The following is a 23,546-nucleotide window of genomic DNA, read 5'->3' on the forward strand; positions in this document are numbered from 1 at the left end:
AGACAAGAGCGTCAGGAGGGAGATGCTGCCCTGCCTTGTGTCTGTCTCATGAATATGGTTCCCACTAGGCTGATCACCAGGATGGCCAGCTTCTGTTGGCTCAGAGGATCAGCCCCAGGGTGTTTAAGCAGAGCTGACACATCTGGCCTTCCCAAGAGCACATTGCCACTCCATGTCCAGCTGCTATGGGCTCAAGTTTTATGATAGGGGATTCATTTTTATTAGTATTTATACTCACAATGGAGTAAGACATGCAAAGCATTATGCTTAAAAAAAACAAAATCTTCAAGTCTTAATAATTTCCATGGATTTCAGAAATCCATCTGAAATCACTCCATGGGGAAAAAACGATTTCCCTCTCACAAAGATATATACATAAACAATATATAACCACGCTGACAATCCAACAAATACTCCACTGCTGCTGGCCCATATTTAAAAGAATAACTATCCTTGCTAAGGTGTCTGACTTCACACCGATATACCTTTAAAATATTTTACAATACTAAATGTTTCTTAAAGAAAATTATTTTACATAAAGATCTGCATTGGAGCTTCCCTGGTGATATAGAAGATAAGAATCTGCCGGTCAATGCAGAGGACATGGGTTTTATCTGTGGTCGGGGAAGATTCTACACACCTCGGGGCAACTAAGCCCATGCTCCACAACTACTGCTGCAACTAAAGCCAGTGAAGACCCAGTACAATCAAAAATTTAAAAAAATAATAAATTTTTAAAAAAGGATTTGCACTTAGGGCACTTTATAACGTTTCTTAACTATTCTCAGAATATGAGCTGAACACTTGAATAAGAAAGAAGATTTCAAAATAGAATTCATTTAAATGAAGGCAAATAATAAATGGAAACTTTGTTATTAACTCATCACATATCATAAAAAAATTTTAGATTCATTTCCTCTGGATTAGATTTATCATACAACTACCCCAACTTGTTGTATCTACAAATATCTCCAATATAATTAGTGTAATCAAACACAGTACTGTGTCCACAAACACAGGAAAGGATTCATGTTAAATTCTACTTACCTGGTAGAGGTTGTGCTCCAAACTTGGAAAATGTTTTTAGACAAAATTCTTCTGCAATAAGCTTAAATTGAAAGAGGTGGGGGGGGGGGGGCGGGGAAGAGTTAGAAAAGCTGTGAAATTTTCAAATTAAAAAAACTAGCCATTAATCAGAATACATTTTTTTTTCTTTTTCAGTCACAATTATGCTGCCAAATAAACTGTACTAAAATCTAAACTGTCCGTTCATCAAATTTCTCTTATATTAATTTCTTCCCAGTCTTACCAACTTATTTATCATTTCTCTGGACAAGCTTTCTTCTAGAATTAATCAAATGCAGATATATAGCAGAAAAATCATAAGAAGAGCAGAACATTTTTGGTGAAGAGTGAAATCTAAGTGTTAGGTACGTAACAAGATACCATTATTTACTAAGGATGTCTGTCAAATACTCTTGTTACTAGTAGCCATCACCTGCCCTCTTTTCTTTCCATGTTACATATTCTGTGTATATCAGGCTTGAGTATTTTCTTTTGTTGCTGGCTAGTTAATTCCTGACTCATTGGAAAGGACCCTGATGCTGGGAAAGACTGAAGGTGGGAGGAGAAGGGGACGACAGAGGATGAGATGGTTGTATAGCATCACCGACTCAAAGGACATGAGTTTGAGTACGCTCCAGGAGTTAGTGGTGGACAGGGAGGCCTGGTGTGCTGCAGTCCATGGGGTCACAAAGAGTCGGACATGACTGAGTGACTGAACTGAACTGAGTTGAATTCCAGTTTTTCAGTCTTGAGACTATATGTCTGTCCTAACTGTTGGTATGGGAGAAAAGAAACTCAGAGAGATTGACTGAAGTCATTCTTTCTTCTCTAGTAGCTGTCAAAAACAATAGCACACTGCACCATAAATCTGTGCTTGAAAACGTTATTTGTAACAAAGGAGTCTTGTGAGACACCCACACTTTAGAGATTGTAGCTATGTCCTATATTAGTGGCCTTTAACTGCCAAATTTTAACTGTCTTTCTTGCTTACTAATGTATTCTCTTGGTAGTAACAGTTAAATCCACATATCTGTTTCCTGAAGATTATTTGCTCATATGGATATTCTGTTAAAAGTCAGAGGATATATGACACCCCCCTCTCGTCTCATGAACATTTAAATTAATAAAATTATGATTTTGGTAGATATGATTCATAGAACAGTTTAACAGTGATCATTTAAATCAACAAAGGTCACAGAAATTATATAAAATAATTCCACTTTCAGGTGTGCCGGGAGCCAGTGTGAGGAATCCCACCGGTGACAAGGTCATGCGGCAGAGGCCTGATGGGCAAGGCGAGTCAAGCCTCAGGGTTTCCCCCTGGTATTTTCTGAGCATGTCCCCCAAAAATAAGAATCTGCCTGCCTTATCGTACTGTGCTTTCCCACTCTTCTGACACACTCTGGAAAAAGTTAACTCAGGGCTTTAGTCTTCTGCATTTAAAAGGGATGTTTCAGTTCAAACCCCCTCTGATAACTCTCTAGCTTGCCTAACAGGTTCCCCTGGACTTTTTACAGCTTGTGAATTGCTTGCAGCCCCCCAACCATGAGAGGCACAAAGCTTAAAAACACCTTAAAGATACAGAGCCTTTTCTAAAGAGCTAAAAATCATATTGGTGACGGCTTTTCACTGTTGACTCAATGACTGCTGCCAGGCCTCCATATTCTTTATCTTTTAGGCAACTGGGAGGATATTAATCAATGCAATCGGGATATGGAAAAAGGTATATAGTAGTTTTGATGTTACCAACATTAGACTTTTGAGTTAATTACTTTTCTTTTGTTATAAATCACTGTACTCCTCTTACTTGTTATAAATTGCGGTATCTTTGCTATGTAAGAATGTGACTTTATTTACTGCTTTCTGAGAGTGGCACCAGACTTTGGGAAGATCAACACAAACAAGTCTTCTGGTTGACAAACCCTTATCAGAAAAAAGGCTGTAAAATGTTAATTGGCCCTTTTGGTTGGAAGATGATGTAAATCACCTAAGACTTGTGTATACAACTAGGTATGCAGAGAGAAAAGCCTGGTTTTGATAAGAGACTGGGCTGCTAACGCTGCATAATTTTGTATTACCCATTGATCTCTATGTACAATCAAAAAGGTATAAAAGGCCTTTCTAGATGATAGAGGCCAGGCAAGTCATTGGAAGGACTGGTTTCCCCCGTGTCTCCTCTTTACTCTGTTTTCTGGCTGAATTCCCATCTGGGGTGTGGAGGCTCGCCATGTCTACTTACTTGCCCCGGCTTCTAAGATCCACGTGAAAGGGAGCCCAAGGCGGGGCACCCTTCGATATTCAAGTGGGCGCTGGTGGCCTAACGTAGATGGTGCAAGCTCCTTGTCTGGAACGTTATTGGCTTTCCATGTAAACCAAGTTATTCAGCCTCTCTTCTCCACTAAATTTTCCTACTACACTATTTCTTCCTAATCTAATCTTATATTTCTAATTAAATAAATAAATAAGTTTTTCCTCACCTACGCCGTTCACGCTTCAAATTACCCTGGATCCACCGGGGCTGGACCCCGGCACAGGTGACCATACTTATATACTAACTGACTTGAGATAGATTTTTGATAAATCGTGTTCAATTAAAATTCAACTCAACAAGTATTTATTATACACCTGCATGCAAGTAGTAGAGGAGGAATCATGAGTCAGCAATCTATTATATATACATATACATGCCCACACACAGTGGTTTGCAATCATCTTCTACTGGAGAAAAGGCAATTATAAAGATAATATACTTATATTAGCATAGTAAAGTGATATATTGATAATCTTAACATATATTGAGTATACTGAATACTTAATAAGTATTAGACACTAAGCACTTCACAAGCATTATCATTTCTGACTCTGGTAACCACTTCAAGGCATTATTAATTAGATACATTTATAATCCCATTGTTCACAGGTGAGGAAAGGGAGGCAGACAAATGTTGAATAGTCTTACTGTTAGAAACCCAAGAAGACAGAGAATATAGAAAGATGGATACCAGGGGCCAGGGTTAGGCGGAGGGGAGGAACTAATCAAGGGGTATAGACTCAGCTTTTTAAGAGGAAGAGAGACCTGGAAATGGATGAGGTGATGGGTGCACAGCACTATGAATGCATTTAATTGTACACTCAAAACTCGTGATATTAATAAATTTTATCTTGTTTCTATTTTACCAGAATTAAAAAAAAAAACTAGAAAACAAAACAAGAGAAACTGAAGAGTAATAACTTTGTGATATTTTGACTAAGAAATACATACTTGGTCAGCACTCAGTTCCTGGCACACAGCTCCTAAAATCCTTGAAATTTCCTGAGTGGGAAGCACATAAAGGCGCCTTTTGTTCAAAACAAGCCCGTTTGTTTGAGACACACCAAAATTTGTTAATGAGATGACATTTGGAAAGCACTTAAGGATGGAAGCTGGTTGCCAGGGAAACCAACTCCCTGATTAGAGGGTTAAAAGTTCCAATGTCACTGCCCTCCCTAACCAGGAAAGGAAAGGGGCTGGAACCAATCACTAAGGACCAAAGATTTACTGATCATGCCTACTAATGAAGATTCCATAAAAAACTAGGGAAAAGGTTCAGAGAGCTTCTGAATTGGCAAACATTCAAGGCGGGACCCAAGTTCCTGCACTTAGGATGACTCCAGACCTCACCATTATGTACTTTTTTTCCTGGCCGTTCACCTACATGCTTTATAATAAACTGGTGAATGGAAGTAAATTTCAAGTCTTATGAGCTGCTCCAGCAAGCACATGCTTTACTACATGCTTTATAATGAACTGGTGAATGGAAGTAAATTTCTCCAAGTCCTGTGAGCTGCTCCAGCAAGCATATCAATGGAACCAGAGGCAGGGGTCACGGGAACCTGACACATAAACCAGATGGTCAGAAGCACAGGTGACAACCTGCCCTTACAAATGGCTTCTGAAGTGGGAGTGGTCCTGTGGGAGAGACTAAGCCCTTGAACTGTAGGATCTGATGCCACATCCAGGTACACAGGGTCAGGACTGAACTGAATTCTGCCTGATGTATAAAAACTGCTATACACATGGTAATGAGAGGTGTCAGAAGTTCTGCAGTAAGTGTTAAGAGGAAACAGAGAAGGAATGCAAAAGCACAACTGGAAAGCAAACAGGAAGGGGAAGAGTAGCAGGAAAACAGAAAGGAAAGTGACTCCAGCACAGCTGGGAAAGGCACGCACCCCCAAGGGCTGCAAAGAGCTCTCTTCCAAACAAAAGAGGCCACGCCCCAGTCAAGCTCCACAAGCCTCCTGCTCAATTTAACTACAAAATGAAAAAAAACAAAACCATACCTGAGGGGAGAGAAACTTTTCAATGCGTTTGGCTATAAAACCTTTCTCCAATATGGAGTTGACTGATGGTCTATCCCTAGGATTTCTTTTAAATAACTGAGAGAGTAAACTGCGGAGATCGTAAGAATAATGCAAAGACACGGGTGGAAAAGATCCAGATATTATCTTCAGTACCAGGTTTTTCATATTGCCAGCTTCAAACTAAAATCGAGAAAATAAATGAAACATAAGTTGAAAATGTGAGTATCAACAATGAGAAACAGAGTTTTTCCTATAAACAAACAACAGAACTGCAACCCTCTTTCCAATATTTTAATCAGCACATGCTCTCCAGAGCAAGATTCACTTGGTTATTTACAAACACATTTAAAAGAAAATACCAGTTCTCATGAAATGGTATAAACTGCTCTAAGATTAACTTTTATATATTCAACAAACTGAAAGATGGAATACAGGTACTAATCAGAGTAAAGGGTTTATAAAAGATAACAATAACCAAGGTGGTAAAACAAGCAAACCTGGGGGTCTTCATTTAAGATCTGCCTTCCTGTGCCCCTGGTGTAGCAACTAGAATAGGAAATTAACTAGAGAACTAAAAGTCTTTGGGGAAAATGTAATAAATAAAGGTATTAATTAATTTCCTTTTATACATTGCTCATTATTATTATTTTTAAATGTGTGATGCTCCCGAAAGCCATATGGAGTCAGCAACGTGGCAAGTATTCCAAAGGGGAATATAAACCTTATCAATAGAAACATGTATTTTAGGATTAAACACAATATAAACTCTAACTGAAGTGGGGGAAAAAAAGGTGGGCAGTTTAAAATCTAAAAGGACGATTTCATTTTGAAAGTAAAATTAAGCTTTTGAGATCTCAGTTAAAATGGTATAGAACAGCTGGACACTTATGTTAATATATACAATTAAGAAAACAAAACATAGTATGAAGTAAGCAATGGTAATTATACAAAGTATAAAAGAGTTCTCTTAAATGTTGAGTTCTCCTAGCACATAAAATATGATATTGTTTATTAAGATGTGAGTACAATTCAATCGTCTAGAAATGTCTATGTACCTAAGAAGGAATCCTAAATGCAGAAACAGGTTATTACTCTATTCCTTCACTGCAATGAAATTTCGCTTATCTCTTAAATGATAAGCTCTGCATAAAATAAAGATTAATGACTTACTGAGCTTCATATGTCCACTTAAGGGTAAATAACTCCAAAATACAGAAGCAACGGTGACAGAACAATGCAAATGAAAACCTACCTAAAAATAGGTACTGAACTGAACTGAGCTGAGGGAATGCCCTGATGGTCCAGTGGTTATGACTCTGCATTCACTGCCATGGGCCAGTGTTCAATTCCCTGGTCAGAAACTAAGATCCCATAGTGGCAGGGTGCAGCCAAAAAAAATAATAATAATAAATAAAAATATATGGATTTAGACCTAAATCACTGTATGTCACAGAAAAACTGACCAATTTCTTAAAATGCAGATCTGATATCCACCAGGTCCTATCACTTTGGCAATCTATGCTCTTTTCCTTAAGAAAAATAAAATCTTAAGGTAATAAAATGGAAGACAACGCAACCATGAAGAAACACAGCAAAAAAAAAAAAATACTCAAATAACATCAGGCAATAAAGATAGGCTATAAAAGTGCTTATACACCACAACAAAATTTATGAGGGAAAAAAAAACAAAAATGGAACTCATTTTATAGATTATTCTAGATGAAAGTCTAGAAAGAAACAATTTGCAAGCAGACATTACTGACACTTTTGATATTTATTCACTTTCCTTATGGTTTTATTTATTTCCTTAAGTTTTCTGTAATAAAAATATATTACTGTTTAATCAGTAGAGGAAGCATTTTTAAAAAGCAAAATTTTAATATGGAAAATGATTAAAACTGAACCTACTTAGAACAAGAACTTCCCCTTTTTGGTAAATTATGTGCCACCTACAAAGTGAAAATTTTAAAATACTCTGAATTAAAGACTACTTGCATCAGTAAAATCATCTCTCCATAAATATGCTGAAAACTGTTCTTTAGATAATTTCAATTCTAAAGTCAAATAATTTGGATGTTTTGAGAAAAATTGCTAAAATGAAATTAATAGTCTGTTAAGCCAAAACATCAAATTCATTATGCAAGTTTAACATTAAAAAGATAGCAGATTTGTCTTTAGAAATAATTTTCTAGAATGAAGTATGATATATTATGTTATAACAATATATATAACCATGCATATGTGATATATGCACATATGTTAAGGGAAAATTGATTACATTTACACGTCAGAAAATACTGAGAAATTTACAAACCAACAGAGAAGAGTTAATTCCTAGTACAAGTAGGTCATCTGAAAGACGGCAAATGAGTTCTTTTAAACAAATATTATAGGTATTTTTTGACATAATTTGTAAAATATTTCACAAACTTCTACTTACTGCATGTTTAAGTGTGCACATCTCATAAAGGACACACCCCAGAGCCCAAATATCACTAGAAAACAGAAAAATGAGAGATCTTCTCTAAGAATCAGAAATTACTTTAAAAGATTTTCACTTTAAGAAGACAAAGCAGCTTGAAAATATTCTGCAAAAATATGGGTTCCATAAAACGTGTTCTTTCAAACTTAAAATTTGAACCATAACTAAATGAGGAAAGCAGTTATCCCAGATTAGAAAAGTAAGTTGCCTAAATAATTACTTTAAGTGTCATTAACAAAACAATATTTAAACAAAATCAGTAAATTTCAGGTATTTCAGTTTCTTATTTTGCAAAAAAATAAAAATGCTTTATTTAATCATTTTCAAAATACAATTTCTTAAATAGTATAAAGTAATGAAGAAAATATTAATTTACTAAAAGTAAATCTGAAACAAATCTGTGACAACCAACTAAAAAATGTTAAAGAGTAAATACATTAATTTATTTTCTAATTTCAAGACTCAGTTACACTATCATCTTTATCCACAGTCTCTTCTGCTCTTTTATCTTAAATAAACAGATATTTTTATAACTAAAAGACTATTTCTATTTTTAAGAGAAAAAAAACCCTCACAATTCAGAGCTACAAGTCAAAAAAAGCAAAAACCACTGCTCTTGGAAGCTGAATGTACTGGAGAAGAATAAAGCCCATTACTGAAATCCTAAAGTTATCTACCCAATCTCTCACAAAAATCTACAAAGTAAAACTGTAACCCCAAAATCTGTTTAATTTTAAGATTCCACTAAGATAAAAAAGTAAATGTAAAAAGCCTTTAGTAACTTGAATATGTTATAAACTAAAAGCTATAAATAAAAACATTAAGGATCTTATTAATAAAATTCTTTAAGAAACACCTGGGAAAATATGAATTTCCAAGCATAATTCATGATGTTTATCTACTACTGTTTTAAAGTATTTTTTTTCATAAAATCAATTTTATATAAAATTCTCCAAGGGATGATTCAATCCACTTCAAATTTAAAGACTAATATTTTCATAACTGAATCACCCAAAAGACACTGAAACAGCATTAACATGTAAAATTACTTTAGCTCAAAGAAAATACTGCTCTGCTTTAGTTTATCCACTAATAAAACACTCCATGGACTTGACTGATCATTGTAACTTGATTTAAATACATTACTCAGATGATGCTCTCATCCATTCTGCTCAGGTCTGAAATAGTTTCCCTACCCTCAAAAGCAAAGGGGGGCAGGGTGAATAGCAATCCTGAATACATGCATTATTGTCAGCCACCACTTCCTTTTAGCCTCGTAGGGTGCTTTCAAAACCGAGGTCAATGTTTCTGGGTTGGGATTTTTAAATGAGTGTGTGTGAGAGAAAAGAAAAGGTAACTGGAATTCAGTGGCAGAATTCCTCTTCCTGACACACACACTATCCAATCTGTTAGCCATACTATGACTCAGTGATTATTAATTTGGACTTGGGAATCAGATGCCTGGGACTATGAAGTCACTTCACCTCTCTCTGCATTTGTTTTCCTTCTAAGGAAAGGAGGAATGACAAATACTTACAACTCACAAGGCTACTGTGAAGATAAAAAGAGTTAATATATACAGTGCATATAAAACAGTATCTGGCATATAGCAAGTGTTCAATAAATATCAATTATTGCAATTAAATAGGAAGTAACTATTATGAAAAGAAAGACAAAGAAAGCACTGTTTCCCATTATAACTTAGATAAGAAAGTAATTTTATAGTTCCTTTAGCAAGAGTGAAATAGCTTCTTTACGATTCCCCTCATTATATACTTAAAAAGTATATATACATACGAATACATACATATGTGGACATATGTCCATTAATGATTTTAGAATAATATTCTGAAAGTTAATATAGTATAACAAAGAAAGATTTAAAGAAAATATTATACAACACGAAATAAGTATCATTTTAAATACCTTTTATTATTATAAGGTTTATTTTCACAGATTTCAGGTGACAAGTAGTATGGGGTCCCTATGCAAGTTCGAGCCAGCTCTACAGTACTAGAACAAAAAGAGAATTATTGGAGAAACTTAAGATACTTAAAGATCTAAATTATCACAAGTATACCACCATGGATTAAAACTTCACTGAAGACATTGTATCAAACCAAAGTTTACCTATTAAGAACTCTAGCAATTCCAAAATCCCCAAGTTGTATTGTTCCATCTCTGGTTAAAAATATGTTCTGTAAAAGAGACGGAAAAAAACCAGAAATACTGTTACTGTCCAGTCTTTGCCCAAGACAATGCTGACCCAATGTCCGAATCTACTTAGAAGTTAGTAGTGACAGAAAAAACATACCTGTGATTTTATGTCTCGATGAAGAATTTTTCTATCATGTACATGTTTTAGGGCCAAACATATCTGTACAAACCAGTCCAAAATCTAGGGGGGATAAATCAGATCATTTCTTTAAAACTTTATATTTCACATTAAGTCTTTCCTTGTTCATTAAAAGAACTCAGGAATATCTGGGGAAGATAGGATCTAAATCCTTAAAAAAAAAGTTATAATTTTTAATTTCATCATAATTAATGTCGTTTACATTAGGTAGATATTCAGATCAACAGTCACATTACATGCAGTACACACACTACATTTAAATATAAGAACTGCTCCTAAAGCATCTTTTATAAATCAGAATATGGAAAGAAATTTTCAGAGAAGAGTGAAAAATGGAAATACTTTATATTTTAGGATAGCATGATGGTGAGTGACGTTTCTTTGTTGATAAATATACCACTGTTCCAGAAAAGTAAAAATCACGAGAGGGAAAAAAAATCAAGCTGGACTAGTGGAAGACACCTCTGACTTCTTTCTCATCCTGCATTCATCACATATAAATACACACTCTGTAGTTGGCCACTTGAAAGTAAAAAAGCTGAATTTCTACCTCACTTCTAACACCAAAAAAAACAAAAAAAGAAAATCCAAGTAGATGGCATTTTTAAAAATGAAAAAATTAAAGTATAAAGCGAGGAAGAACACAAAGGCTGATTTTCTATAGTGTCTTTAACTGACACAGGACTCTCAAAACATGATACCAAACCCACAAGTCACAAGAAAAGTTGCCAACATAAATTATAAAACATCTCATGAGAGCAGAATCGTGACTGCAGTGCTGGAGTATGCGGCCAAAACTCAGTCAGCACCTGTAGTTATAAAGAAACACATGTATAAAAAATAAGCTTTGAATGACTTCTCAACAACATTTGTGGATTAAGACTCGATCGCCTATATGCTAACTCACCTGGTCCTCTTGAAACAAAATGCCCTTCTGAGCATTTATTCTTTTGAACAGATCCCCTCCTTCACAGTAATCCATCACTATGTAGAGAGAGCCATTTTCTACAAAATATAAACATTACATTCCTTTTTAAAAACGTTTATTGAAAGCATAGCTATATTAAAGGTACCTAAAGGTTAACTGAACTGCGGTGTTGGAGAAGACTCTTGAGAGTCCCTTGGACTACAAGGAGAACGAAACCAGTCCATCCTAAAGGAAATCAGTCCTGAATATTCATTGGAAAGACTGATGTTGAATTGAAACTCAATACTTTCGCCACCTGATGTGAAGAACTGATTCATTAGAAAAGATCCTGACCCTGATGCTGGGAAAGATTGAAGGTGTGAGGAGAAGGGGATGACAGAGGATGAGATGGTTGGATGGAATCACCAACTCAATGGACATGAGTTTGAGCAAGTCCGGGAGTTGGTGAAGGACAGAGAAGCCTGGCGTGCTGTGGTCCATGGGGTCGCAAAGAGTCAGACACGACTGAGCAACTGAACTGAAAGGTTTAATAGAAAGCAGCAATTAATTAAATGTGTTCCACTAAACTAAAAACAGAGACACAGAGGAAATGCAAAAGGCAAAGTATGTATACTGGTTGTATAGACTGTGTGATAACTTGGGTTAACAGGCAACTCGATTATTAATGATTTTTCTACCAAGAATACACCAATCCAGCGAATATCAGTGTCCACACTGATATAAACATATCTGGAATATGTACAAAATGCAGACAGATATATACGATTTCACTTAATAGATATAACTTCTTAAACATCATCTTGAAAAAACAGATTTTTCCAAACATTTGTCAGAAATAGGTAATCTTGGTTTCCAGTTGACAATTACTTTTCACCTTTGTTTCATGCACTTAATTAAATGTCAAATAAACACAATAACAGATGCTGTGACTCAAACGAAAGACAGTCTCTATGCCTAGGGAACTCTCTTTTTCTACATCTGTGAACAAACATAAAGATGGGGCACTTCCCTAATCACCTTTATGCTTCAGTCCACAGAAAAAAAGACATCCATGACCCTTTCAGGGGTAGACAGGACAAGGACACCTCTCATCCTTCTCCCCGCCTTCATTCTTCCACAGGAATAGGACTACAGGACCTTCTCCCCGGCAGGAGGAGCGGCCAGGGTCACTTGTCACAGCTCAAGGGCAGTCCTCTTGGAGCTCACTTCTCCTGCTGCCTCGGGCTCATAGCCTTACTCTCAGCAGGCTTGGGTGCGGGTCTTGTTACTTTCAATGCCCACATTCTTTCTGGATACACTGCTTCTAATGTGCCAGGGGCTGGGAACCTACATGAAGGAGCTAAATAAGCTGTATAACTCTTTTTTACAATTGATATGAAAAAATCATCCAAATATACATATGAGAAATCAGTATGTGGAAAAAAAAGCAGAAAATCTTATAATTAACTGCTTATAAAAAATACGTATAGAATGTCACCATTTACACAGCATGAGAAACATACATAAAAAATTAAGCACAGTGTGCTATAACTTATGATCTGAGCCACAGTCAGCTCCTGGTCTTGTTTTTGTTGACTGTATAGAGCTTCTCCATCTTTGGCTGCAAAGAATATAATCAATCTGATTTCGGTGTTGACCATCTGGTGATGTCCACGTGTAGAGTCTTCTCTTGTGTTGTTGGAAGAGGGTGTTTGCTATGACCAGTGCATTTTCTTGGCAAAACTCTATTAGTCTTTGCCCTGCTTTCATTCCGCATTCCAAGGCCAAATTTGCCTGTTACTCCAGGTGTTTCTTGACTTCCTACTTTTGCATTCCAGTCCCCTATAATGAAAAGGACACCTTTTTGGGTGTTAGTTCTAAAACATCTTGTAGGTCTTCATAAAACCGTTCAACTTCAGTTTCTTCAGCATTACTGGTTGGGGCATAGACTTGGATAACTGTGATATTGAACGGTTTGCCTTGGAGACGAACAGAAATCATTCTGTCGTTTTTGAGATTGCATCCAAGTACTGCATTTCGGACTCTTTTGGTGACCATGATGGCTACTCCATTTCTTCTGAGGGATTCCTGCCTGCGGTAGTAGATGTAATGGTCATCTGAGTTAAATTCACCCATTCCAGTCCATTTTAGTTCACTGATTCCTAGAATGTCGACATTCACCCTTGCCATCTCTTGTTTGACCACTTCCAATTTGCCTTGATTCATGGATCTGACATTCCAGGTTCTCATGCGATATTGCTCTTTACAGCATCGGATCTTGCTTTTATCACCCGTCACATCCACAAGTGGGTATTGTTTTTGCTTTGGCTCCATCCCTTCATTCTTTCCGGAGTTATTTCTCCACTGATCTCCAGTGGCTCAGATCATGAACTCCTTATTGCCAAATTCAGACTCAAATTGAAGAAAGTAGGGAAAACCGCTAAACCATTCAGGTATGACCTAAGTCAAATCCCTTATGATTATACAGTGGAAGTGAGAAATAGATTTAAGGCCCTAGATCTGATAGATAGAATGCCTGATGAACTATGGAATGAGGCTTGTGACATTGCACAGGAGACAGGGATCAAGACCATCCCCATGGAAAAGAATTGCTAAAAAGCAAAATGGCTGTCTGGGGAGGCCTTATAAGTAGCTATGAAAAGAGAGGCAAAAAGCAAAGGAGAAAAGGAAAGATATAAGCATCTGAATGCAGAGTTCCAAAGAATAGCAAGAAGAGATAAGAAAGCCTTCTTCAGCGATCAATGCAAAGAAATAGAGGCAAACAACAGAATGGGAAAGACTAGAGATCTCTTCAAGAAAATTAGAGATACCAAGGGAACATTTCATGCAAGGATGGGCTCGATAAAGGACAGAAATGGTATGGACCTAACAGAAGCAGAAGATATTAAGAAGAGGTGGCAAGAATACACGGAAGAACTGTACAAAAAAGATCTTCACGACCCAGAAAATCATGATGATGTGATCACTAATCTAGAGCCAGACAATTTGGAATGTGAAGTCAAGTGGGCCTTAGAAAGCATCACTACGAACAAAGCTAGTGGAGGTGATGGAATTCCAGTTGAGCTGTTTCAAATCCTGAAAGATGATGCTGTGTAAGTGCTGCACTCAATATGCCAGCAAGTTTGGAAAACTCAGCGGTGGCCACAGGACTAGAAAAGGTCAGTTTTCATTCCAATTCCAAAGAAAGGAAATGCAAAAGAATGCTTAAACTACCGCACAATTGCACTCATCTTACATGCTAGCAAAGTAATGCTCAAAATTCTCCAAGCCAGACTTCAGCAATACGTGAACCGTGAACTCCCTGATGTTCAAGCTGGTTTTAGAAAAGGCAGAGGAACCAGAGATCAAATTGCCAACATCCGCTGGATCATGGAAAAAGCAAGAGAGTTCCAGAAAAACATCTATTTCTGCTTTATTGACTATGCCAAAGCCTTTGACCTTGTGGATCACAAGAAACTGTGGAAAATTCTTCAAGAGATGGGAATACCAGACCACCTAACTTGCCTCTTGAGAAATCTGTATGCAGGTCAGGAAACAACAGTTAGAACTGGACATGGAACAACAGACTGGTTCCAAATAGGAAAAGGAGTACGTCAAGGCTGTATATTGTCACCCTGCTTATTTAACTTCTATGCAGAGTACATCATAAGAAATGCTGGACTGGAAGAAACACAAGCTGGAATCAAGATTGCTGGGAGAAATATCAATAACCTCAGATATGCAGATGACACCACCCTTATGGCAGAAAGTGAAGAGGAACTAAAAAACCTCTTGATGAAAGTGAAAGAGGAGAGCGAAAAAGATGGCTTAAAGCTCAACATTCAGAAAACGAAGATCATGGCATCTGGTCCCATCACTTCATGGGAAATAGATGGGGAAACAGTGGAAACAGTGTCAGACTTAATTTTTTTGGGCTCCAAAATCACTGCAGATGGTGACTGCAGCCATGAAATTAAAAGACGCTTACTCCTTGGAAGAAAAGGTATGACCAACCTAGATAGTATATTCAAAAGCAGAGACATTACTTCGCCGACTAAGGTCTGTCTAGTCAAGGCTATGGTTTTTCCTGTGGTCATGTATGGATGTGAGAGTTGGACTGTGAAGAAGGCTGAGCGCCGAGGAATTGATGCTTTTGAACTGTGGTGTTGGAGAAGTCTTGAAGGTCCCTTGGACTGCAAGGAGATCCAACCAGTCCATTCTGTAGGAGATCAGCCCTGGGATTTCTTTGGAAGGAATGATGCTAAAGCTGAAGCTCCAGTACTTTGGCCACCTCATGTGAAGAGTTAACTCACTGGAAAAGATTCTGATGCTGGGAGAGATTGGGGGCAGGAGGAGAAGGGGACAACTGAGGATGAGATGGCTGGATGGCATCATGGACTTGATGGACGTGAGTCTGAGTGAACTCCTGGAGATGGTGATGGACAGGGAGGCCTGGCGTGCTGCGATTCATGGGGTCACAAAGAGTCGGACACAACTGAGCGAATGAACTGAACTGAACTGAACATTGCTTAGAGTACGCGTGGAATGAAACTCAAGACAGTAGTAACAGTGGGTACCACCAACAGGTAGAAACAGGTACTTAAAGGGACGTAGAAGGCAGCCTTTTTACTGTTACGTAACCTTTGAATTCTGTACCATATGCATGTATCAAAAATTAAAACTATTTCAAGATCAAAAAAAAAAGATGTATCTGTGTGTGACAGACACAGACAGACAGGTACAGAGACAGAGAGAACAGGTTAAACAGGACCTGAGAAAGGAATGGAGAAGCAATCCTAAAGGAAAATATCTGAGTTCTGTAATATTTTCTGTTGCTTAAACATTTACTATTTATTTTGGGATGAATACCAGTTAAACCTAAGGTTAACAAAGAAGTCTTTTCTCCATTAGGGAAATACTAGTCTGTTTCATACTCCATCATTCAAACATCTGGGTACCAACTATTAATATGTGTAGGCACTTTGCCTGAGATGCCAGGGATACAGAAATATAAAACACAACCCCTGTCACCAAGGGACTCACACAGCATTGAAGAGACACCCTCCAAAACCCCCCCCAAAGAATGAACACCTAGAAACTGCCTGAAACTGAGGCAAAAGACTGTTAAAGTGAAAGTGAAGTCGCTCAGTCGTGTCTGACTTTTTGCGACCCGTGGACTGTGGCCCACCAAGCTCCTCTATCCATGCAATTCTCCAGGCAAGAATACTGGAGTGGGTTGCCATTAAGCAAGTGACAAAGCCTTGATGCCTATTAGAAAACAACTGGAGTTTAACATAGGACAGGAAGCTTGATCCCTCAGTGAGCACACCTGCAGTAAGGCTAACCTCAAAATTCTAATACTTTTCTCCCTTCATTGCGCCTCACTTGAGAAGCTGAAAATAATCCCAGATCCCCTAATTCCCAGTCTTCCCTAGTACTAAAGTAGTCAGTGACCCCATTTTGCCCACTATGATCTAAGAGGAAATCTGAACAAGCGCTTGTTAGAAATATCTGGCTTTACTAGTCCCAGAAACAGACTGCCCTCAGTCCGTTTCTTCAGCACCTTCTGGATGCAGGTGCCACCTGGAGCTGCAAAGTGTCATCTCAGGACAAGGTGACAGCATTAGGCTTAAAAACATGTGTCTTAAGGATGCCAGAGTAGAAATCAGACAGAGTTTAACTTGTCATACATGCTCTATACGCAGCACTGCCCATCTGTTAGATTTCCTGTTAGGTGAGATCATTAAATATCTTTCTCACTTAATCCAATACTGGCCAGATTTTCTATTACTATTATCCACAGCAAAAAGCAATCCAAATTTAGCCTCAAAGAAAAGGGTTCTTTAAGGAACTAGAGAAGTTAGATTTTGACCAATTGGGAACAAGTTGAATGCCAACACATAGCTCCATATGAGGCTTTTTCATTAAAGATACATGATAAAAAGCAAAGACTGTAGGAAAACAAAGACAAAAATATGAAACCAATTAGAAGATGATAGCTGCAGACAAGTAAAGATAGATAGCAATACATGAATCACAGAGTAAACAAACATGTATAACACAGATACCCAAATATACAGTGACACAAAACTTTCTCAATGACAGCATCAATTTTTAAAATTTATAAATGTTAGGAAGATAGACAAAAAGTATCTATTTATCATATTTAATATTAAAATTTAATTATAAATTTATACACCTGGAAATACTTTTTTCAGCCCACTCTCCAATTTTACAAAAAATTTTACCCAAAATTTTCACATTTCTCATCAATATCAATGTCTTTATTGATTCACCTATGTTTTCCCAATACACATGATCTTCATTACCTTTTAACTGAAAGAGAGCACTTTTAAACTCTGTTTATGTTGTCAGTGGAATTTTTTTCAGTGTCCTAATCCCCATATGCAAAATACTGAGACTTCAAAAATTCATCCTAAAGTGTTCATATGCATTATTGTTACAACATAATCATACTGCTACTTGAGTAATTTTAAAAGACTTAGAACAGTATCTAATATCTATAATTATGACATCAATATTAAATTTAATGTCTCTTTTAAAAACTGATTCTGCCTGAGGTCCTCTATCAGCACTTAAAATTAACTCAGTTTAGTCTTCTTCCCCAAAAACATTTTGCTATGCAACGTTCCTTAAAAAATTTGAGAGCACATCCTGTAACACGAGAGACTTTACAAGAAAGAATTCATCTGTAATCTGACAAATTTTGGAATATTCTTCCTCATTTTAAGTTATAAACGAATTTTTTAAAAAATAGTGAGATGAAAACTTTCCTGAAACAAAGGAAAACCAGAATCTGCAAGCAGAAAGGGTTCAAAATGTTCCAAGGAAAATGAATCAGAAGTATTAATACTAAGTCATATTTTGCTGAATTTAATTCTGAAGAAAGAATTCTTTGAGAATCAAGAAAAGATAAAGCAAATTATCTTCAAGAAGAAGAGAAGCTTTATGCTGAAGTCAAACTTTTCTACAGAAACATTCAATACCATAAGACATAATGTGCTTATGAGGAGAAAAGTATCATTAAAGATACCTATCATGTATAAAAACAAGAGTTAGACACTCTAAGAAATGCAAATAGTAAACTGCTTTGAGGGAATACATCATCCATTTGCTCATTATGAGAAAAAAACTGATGAAATCCTGACAAGTAGGAGATAAGTATCTCTGAAAAGGGGTAACTAAGGTATAAAAGAATTAACAGTAAGAATTCACTTTGTCTAAACATAGAATCAAGGCCAAAACACTCTTAAGAATTAAAATTTCAGAACAAAAGATTACTAGAGATTATGATTTTATTTCAAAATGCTCAAACTACCGCACAACTACACTCATCTCACACGCTCGTAAAACTCAAAATTCTCCAAGCCAGGTTTCAACAATATGTGAACCGTGAACTTTCAGATGTCCAAGCTGGATTTAGAAAAGGCAGAGGAACCAGAGATCAAGTTGCCAACATCCTCTGGATCATTGAAAAAGCAACAGAGTTCCAGAAAAATATCTACTTCTGCTTTATTGACTATGCCAAAGACTTTGACTGTATGGATCACCACAAACTGTGGAAAATTCTTAAAAAGATGGGAATACCAGACCACCGGATCTGCCTCCTGAGAAATCTGTATGCAGCTCAAGAAGCAAGAGTTAGAACTGGACATGGAACAACAGACTGGTTCCAAATAGGAAAAGGAGTACGTCAAGGCTGTATATTGTCACCCTGCTTATTTAACTTCTATGCAGAGTGCATCATGAGAAACGCTGGGCTGGATGAAGCACAGGCTGGAATGAAGACTGCCGGGAGAAATATCAATAACCTCAGATATGCAGATGACACCACCCTTATGGCAGAAAGCGAAGAAGAACTAAAGAGCCTCTTGATGAAAGTGAAAGAGGAGAATGAAAAAGTTGGCTTAAAACTCAACATTCAGAAAACTAAGATCTTGGTATCTGATCCCATCACTTCATGGCAAATAAATGGGGAAACAGTAGAAACAGTGACAGACTTTATTTTTGGGGGCTCCAAAATCACTGCAGATGGTGACTGCAGCCTTGAAATTAAAAGACCCTTGCTCCTTGGAAGGAAAGTTATAACCAAGCTGCTGATGCTAAGTTGCTCCAGTCATGTCCAACTCTGTGCGACCCCACAGATGGCAGCCCACCAGGCCCTGCTGTCCCTGGGATTCTCCAGGCAAGAACACTGGAGTGGGTTGCCATTTCCTTCTCCAAGCTAGACAGCATATTAACAAGAGGAGACATTACTTTGCCAACAAAGGCACGACTAGTCAAAGCTATGGTTTTTCCAGTGGTCATGTATGGATGTGAGAGTTAAACTATAAAGAAAGCTAAGTGTCAAAGAATTGACGCTTTTGAACTGTGGTATTGGAGAAGACTCTTGAGAGTCCCTTGGACAGCAAGGAGATCCAACCAGTCCATCCTAAAGGAACTCAGTCCTGAATATTCACTGGAAGGACTAATGTTGAAGCTGAAACTCCAATACTTTGGCCACCTGATGTGAAGAACTGACTCATCTGAAAAGACCCTGATGCTGGGAAAGATTGAAGGTGGGAGGAGAAGGGGATGACAGAGGATGAGATGGTTGGATGGAATCACCAACTCAATGGACATGAGTTTGAGTAAACTCTGGGAGTAGGTGATAGACAGGGAGGCCTGGGATGCTGCAGTCCACGGGGTCGCAAAGAGTCGGACACAACTGAGCGACTGAACTGAAGTGATGATTTTCACTGTCAAGATGAACAAAAATCAGTGGGGAAGAACTCCAAAGACAGTAATTTCCTCATCTTTCATGACAAACATTCAAAACAACATCAGAATTCCACTTTTTTAAACAACTTGCTCATTTTTTAAAATTGAAAGGTTTAAAATGTTCTTTTTTTTAACCATTTTAGAGAAAAATGAAAAATTTGTGTTTCAGAGCTCCTACAAGGTCTATAAGAAACTAAAAGAGGTCCATGATAAAATGAGAAGATGATAAAATGAGCAACTTAGCAGCAGCAGCTTGGTTATAACTTTTCTTCCAAGGAGCAAGGGTCTTTTAATTTCAAGGCTGCAGTCACCATCTGCAGTGATTTTGGAGCCCCCAAAAATAAAGTCTGTCACTGTTTCTACTGTTTCCCCATTTATTTGCCATGAAGTGATGGGACCAGATACCAAGATCTGTGACCAAATGAATACACCCACCAGATAAAATTACATCTTATAAATTTGATAATGTACATAAAGCCAAGGTTGGAGATTCTGTGAGACACAGAACTCTCACTCCTTGTAGTCTAGCAATTCCACTCCTAAAATACAGCCACAGGACAGACACCTAGACAAGAATGTCCAGTGTAATTCTGCCTGGGACAGTACAACTCTAAACACAACCTAAGTATTCATAACAGGAAATGGGCTAAACAAATTGTGATAGAGCCATAAAGTGCACACAATGAGAAACACTGCAATGTTATAAGAAAGTTGTAAAGAATGGGCACAGCACTACACAGTGACAGGGAAAGACGTCCATGAGATAGTAAGTGAAAAGAACTAGAAGCAGACATACATACATGTGATCCCACCCGTTGCTTTTTTTTTTTATTCCAACTGTTTTTAAACATCAAAAGCTACATACTTGTTTGTTCCACAAAGGCACAGAAAACACAATAAGGAATCAACATGGGATTATTTGCAAAGCTTATCCTTAAGGAATGAGAATGAGCAGAGTGGAAGGAACAGGGAGCTTGGGGTCCATGCACATGTGTACTCCTGAATACACTTCCCATGAGCATTTACTCCTTTAAAGCTAAATGGCAGTAGTAATATCACCTTATTTAAAGGCTGTGTCATCCCTTTTGAACCAATGAGATGTTTCTAAGTAAAACGTCTGATAGAATATTTGTTGACATACATTTAAACCTTTTCCCTTGAAATACTAAGATCCTGGTGATGAAAGCAAAAAGAAACTAAAAGACAGATACTAGGGGAAAGTTAAAGGAAATTCAAGGCCCTCGGAAGGAAGAAATGGTTAACAATGTACTCTTTACCATGAGCTATAAAGCCTCACTTCACTGTCATCATAAAATAAACTGAGCACTTTATGATATAAGGTGTTAACTGATTCATATATTTTTTAAAGTATATTCTACTTTAGTAGGTAACTTTACTTGGGAACAAGGATACTCTAATTCAGATGCTGAAATTTGCATGTAATAAGAGCCTGAAATGGTCATTTAAACTATCTTCTACTTTCAATCTAGACTATTTTTTATTTTGCAACTGACAGAAATTTCTGACGATAACGGGAATGAATAAACCACCTTGACCTGCCTTTAGAGAAGTTTTGTCTTACCTTAGTTCCTGCACTACCAAATATAATGGTAGATATTACCAAAATAGCAATATTTTATAATATTTTAAGAACCTGAGAACACTTTATATATAATACACATATATATTATATACAAGGTATATTTAATACAGTATCTCAATATTATAATAATGACATATACAGGAGAACACTAACAAGCGGGGTACTTTCTAAAATGACAACATTTTCTCAGTGGCAGTGGTGGCAGCACTTAAAGGGAGTTTAGTTTTAAAAGATGAAGATGACTGTTCCTGCTGTGTCTAAATTTCTGTACTTACCACACTACCTCTTTACAAGCAACCTCAGTGACAGTGACTCAGTACTAAGCTCCACAGGGACAGGGTGGCATTAGTACTATCGGAGCAGAAGGCTGACACTCATATGCGTATGTATTCAAGCACAAAGTAATATACTTTTCTTTCTGAGAATAATTCACAAAAAGATCCTTAAGAGGAAAGTATGCAGCAGTCGTCACAAGGCTTAGGAGTCTGTATCTGACCTTCAAATGATTCTCTATACTGGACAATATTTGGATGCCGCATGTTCGCTAGCACTGCAACTTCTCTCCTTGATTCTTCCCTCTCTTTATTGGACATCTGAAATAGAAGGGGAAAAAATAGTAAATTAAGGAAATAAATGATATAAAAGTCCAAATGAAAGAGAGTGGTTAAAAATAATGTTACCATAAAGCACACCCCAAGTAATAAAATATACCAGAAGTTAAAAAGAATGAGTTGAATGCACAAAAAGATACATTTTAAGATGTTCAAATCAGATTAAGTTACAGAGCACTAGGTGATGTATCGTTTTCAAAAACATAAACACCAGCAGACACCACAGAAAAAAGTCTAAAAGGATTCACAGAAAAAAAAAAATAATAAAAGGATTCACAGACTCTTCTGAAGTGAGTGGTTTTCTCTGCAACTACAATAGTTTCTCTTATGTCATATGTTGCCATACTTTTTTTTTTTTGTCTCTAACAATGAATCTGTTTGTAACTAGACTTCTACTTGGATAACTAAACAAAAAAATACACTTACCCTTGAGATATTAATTTCTTTGATGACATACTGTCTGCCATCTTCTGTAGATCTGACAAGAATGGCTTTTCCGAATGAACCTTCTCCAATCTTCTGTACTCTAATGTATTTCTCCATGGTTCTTTTTCTAAGGCATCTTAACAGATATGCTAGACATACAAAATTAAAAAAGTATCAGTTAATAGGAATAAACCATGACATATATAACAATTATAATGTTTAATTCAAATTCTAATTCCTCAGTGACTATTTTGCTTTAAATACATATATATATAAAATCTACTGAAAGTTAAATAAACTTTACCTCACTTTTACTCATGCAATGTAGGAATAGCTAAAAGGAGAAAACTAGTGATATTTAAATTTTATAAGAATACTTTGAAAAGTCAAATACTACATAGACTTATCATATATGGAGAAAGAAGCTAACTTTTTCCTACAGTAACTATTGTCAGGATTACTTTACTACCTGCAATAAGAATACAAGCTTAATAAGACTACTTCCTAAACTTATTTATCTAATCCCCTCTCATTAGGCATTTAAGTTGTTTCCAGTGTTTGCTATTATAAAAGAACTTCAGATTAAATTTCTGCAACAAAACAAAGCCTGAATATAAAACAGCAGCCTTAGGTGCTAAGGAAAAAGAGGTCAAAGTTTAGGGCTGCAAAAATCCTGAGGGGGAGGAAAAAGAACAGAACAGACCAAAAATGTGCATGTAAATGCCTCTCTTGTACGATAGCCCACTCCTAAGCTATGCAACACAAGGCAAGCCCAGAACAGATTAGTTCTCACAAATGACTCAAAAATGGAGTTATCAGCAGGAGACTTCAAGTAACCTTGATTAATATGTTCAAGAAAATAAGAGGGAACAATGGATAAAAGTGGTATTTTTAAAAAAGGAGGAAAATTTCAACAAAGCACTGAAATGTATCTTTACTAAATGGACTCCTAAAAGCAAACTATAAAATAACAG

At 36.8% G+C, this 23,546-nt stretch overlaps 1 protein-coding gene across 1 annotated transcript in view; it reads right to left on the reverse strand.

Annotated features, from left to right (window-relative positions):
* NEK1 (NIMA related kinase 1) overlaps positions 1–22,689 on the reverse strand; it is a 121,764-nt gene extending 99,075 nt beyond the window's left edge. Inside the window, exons 1-9 of the mRNA XM_068974734.1 lie at positions 22,573–22,689; positions 22,032–22,128; positions 11,152–11,249; positions 10,203–10,286; positions 10,019–10,086; positions 9,815–9,901; positions 7,847–7,901; positions 5,386–5,586; positions 1,048–1,108 (exon numbers count right to left, since the gene is read on the reverse strand). Of these exons, the coding sequence (XP_068830835.1) occupies positions 1,048–1,108; positions 5,386–5,586; positions 7,847–7,901; positions 9,815–9,901; positions 10,019–10,086; positions 10,203–10,286; positions 11,152–11,249; positions 22,032–22,128; positions 22,573–22,689 (868 nt within the window). The remainder of the gene's footprint in view (positions 1–1,047; positions 1,109–5,385; positions 5,587–7,846; positions 7,902–9,814; positions 9,902–10,018; positions 10,087–10,202; positions 10,287–11,151; positions 11,250–22,031; positions 22,129–22,572) is intronic.
* Positions 22,690–23,546: the final 857 nt, after the last annotated feature.

The sequence above is a fragment of the Capricornis sumatraensis genome, chromosome 6, assembly GCF_032405125.1.
Source record: "Capricornis sumatraensis isolate serow.1 chromosome 6, serow.2, whole genome shotgun sequence".
NCBI lineage: Eukaryota > Metazoa > Chordata > Mammalia > Artiodactyla > Bovidae > Capricornis > Capricornis sumatraensis.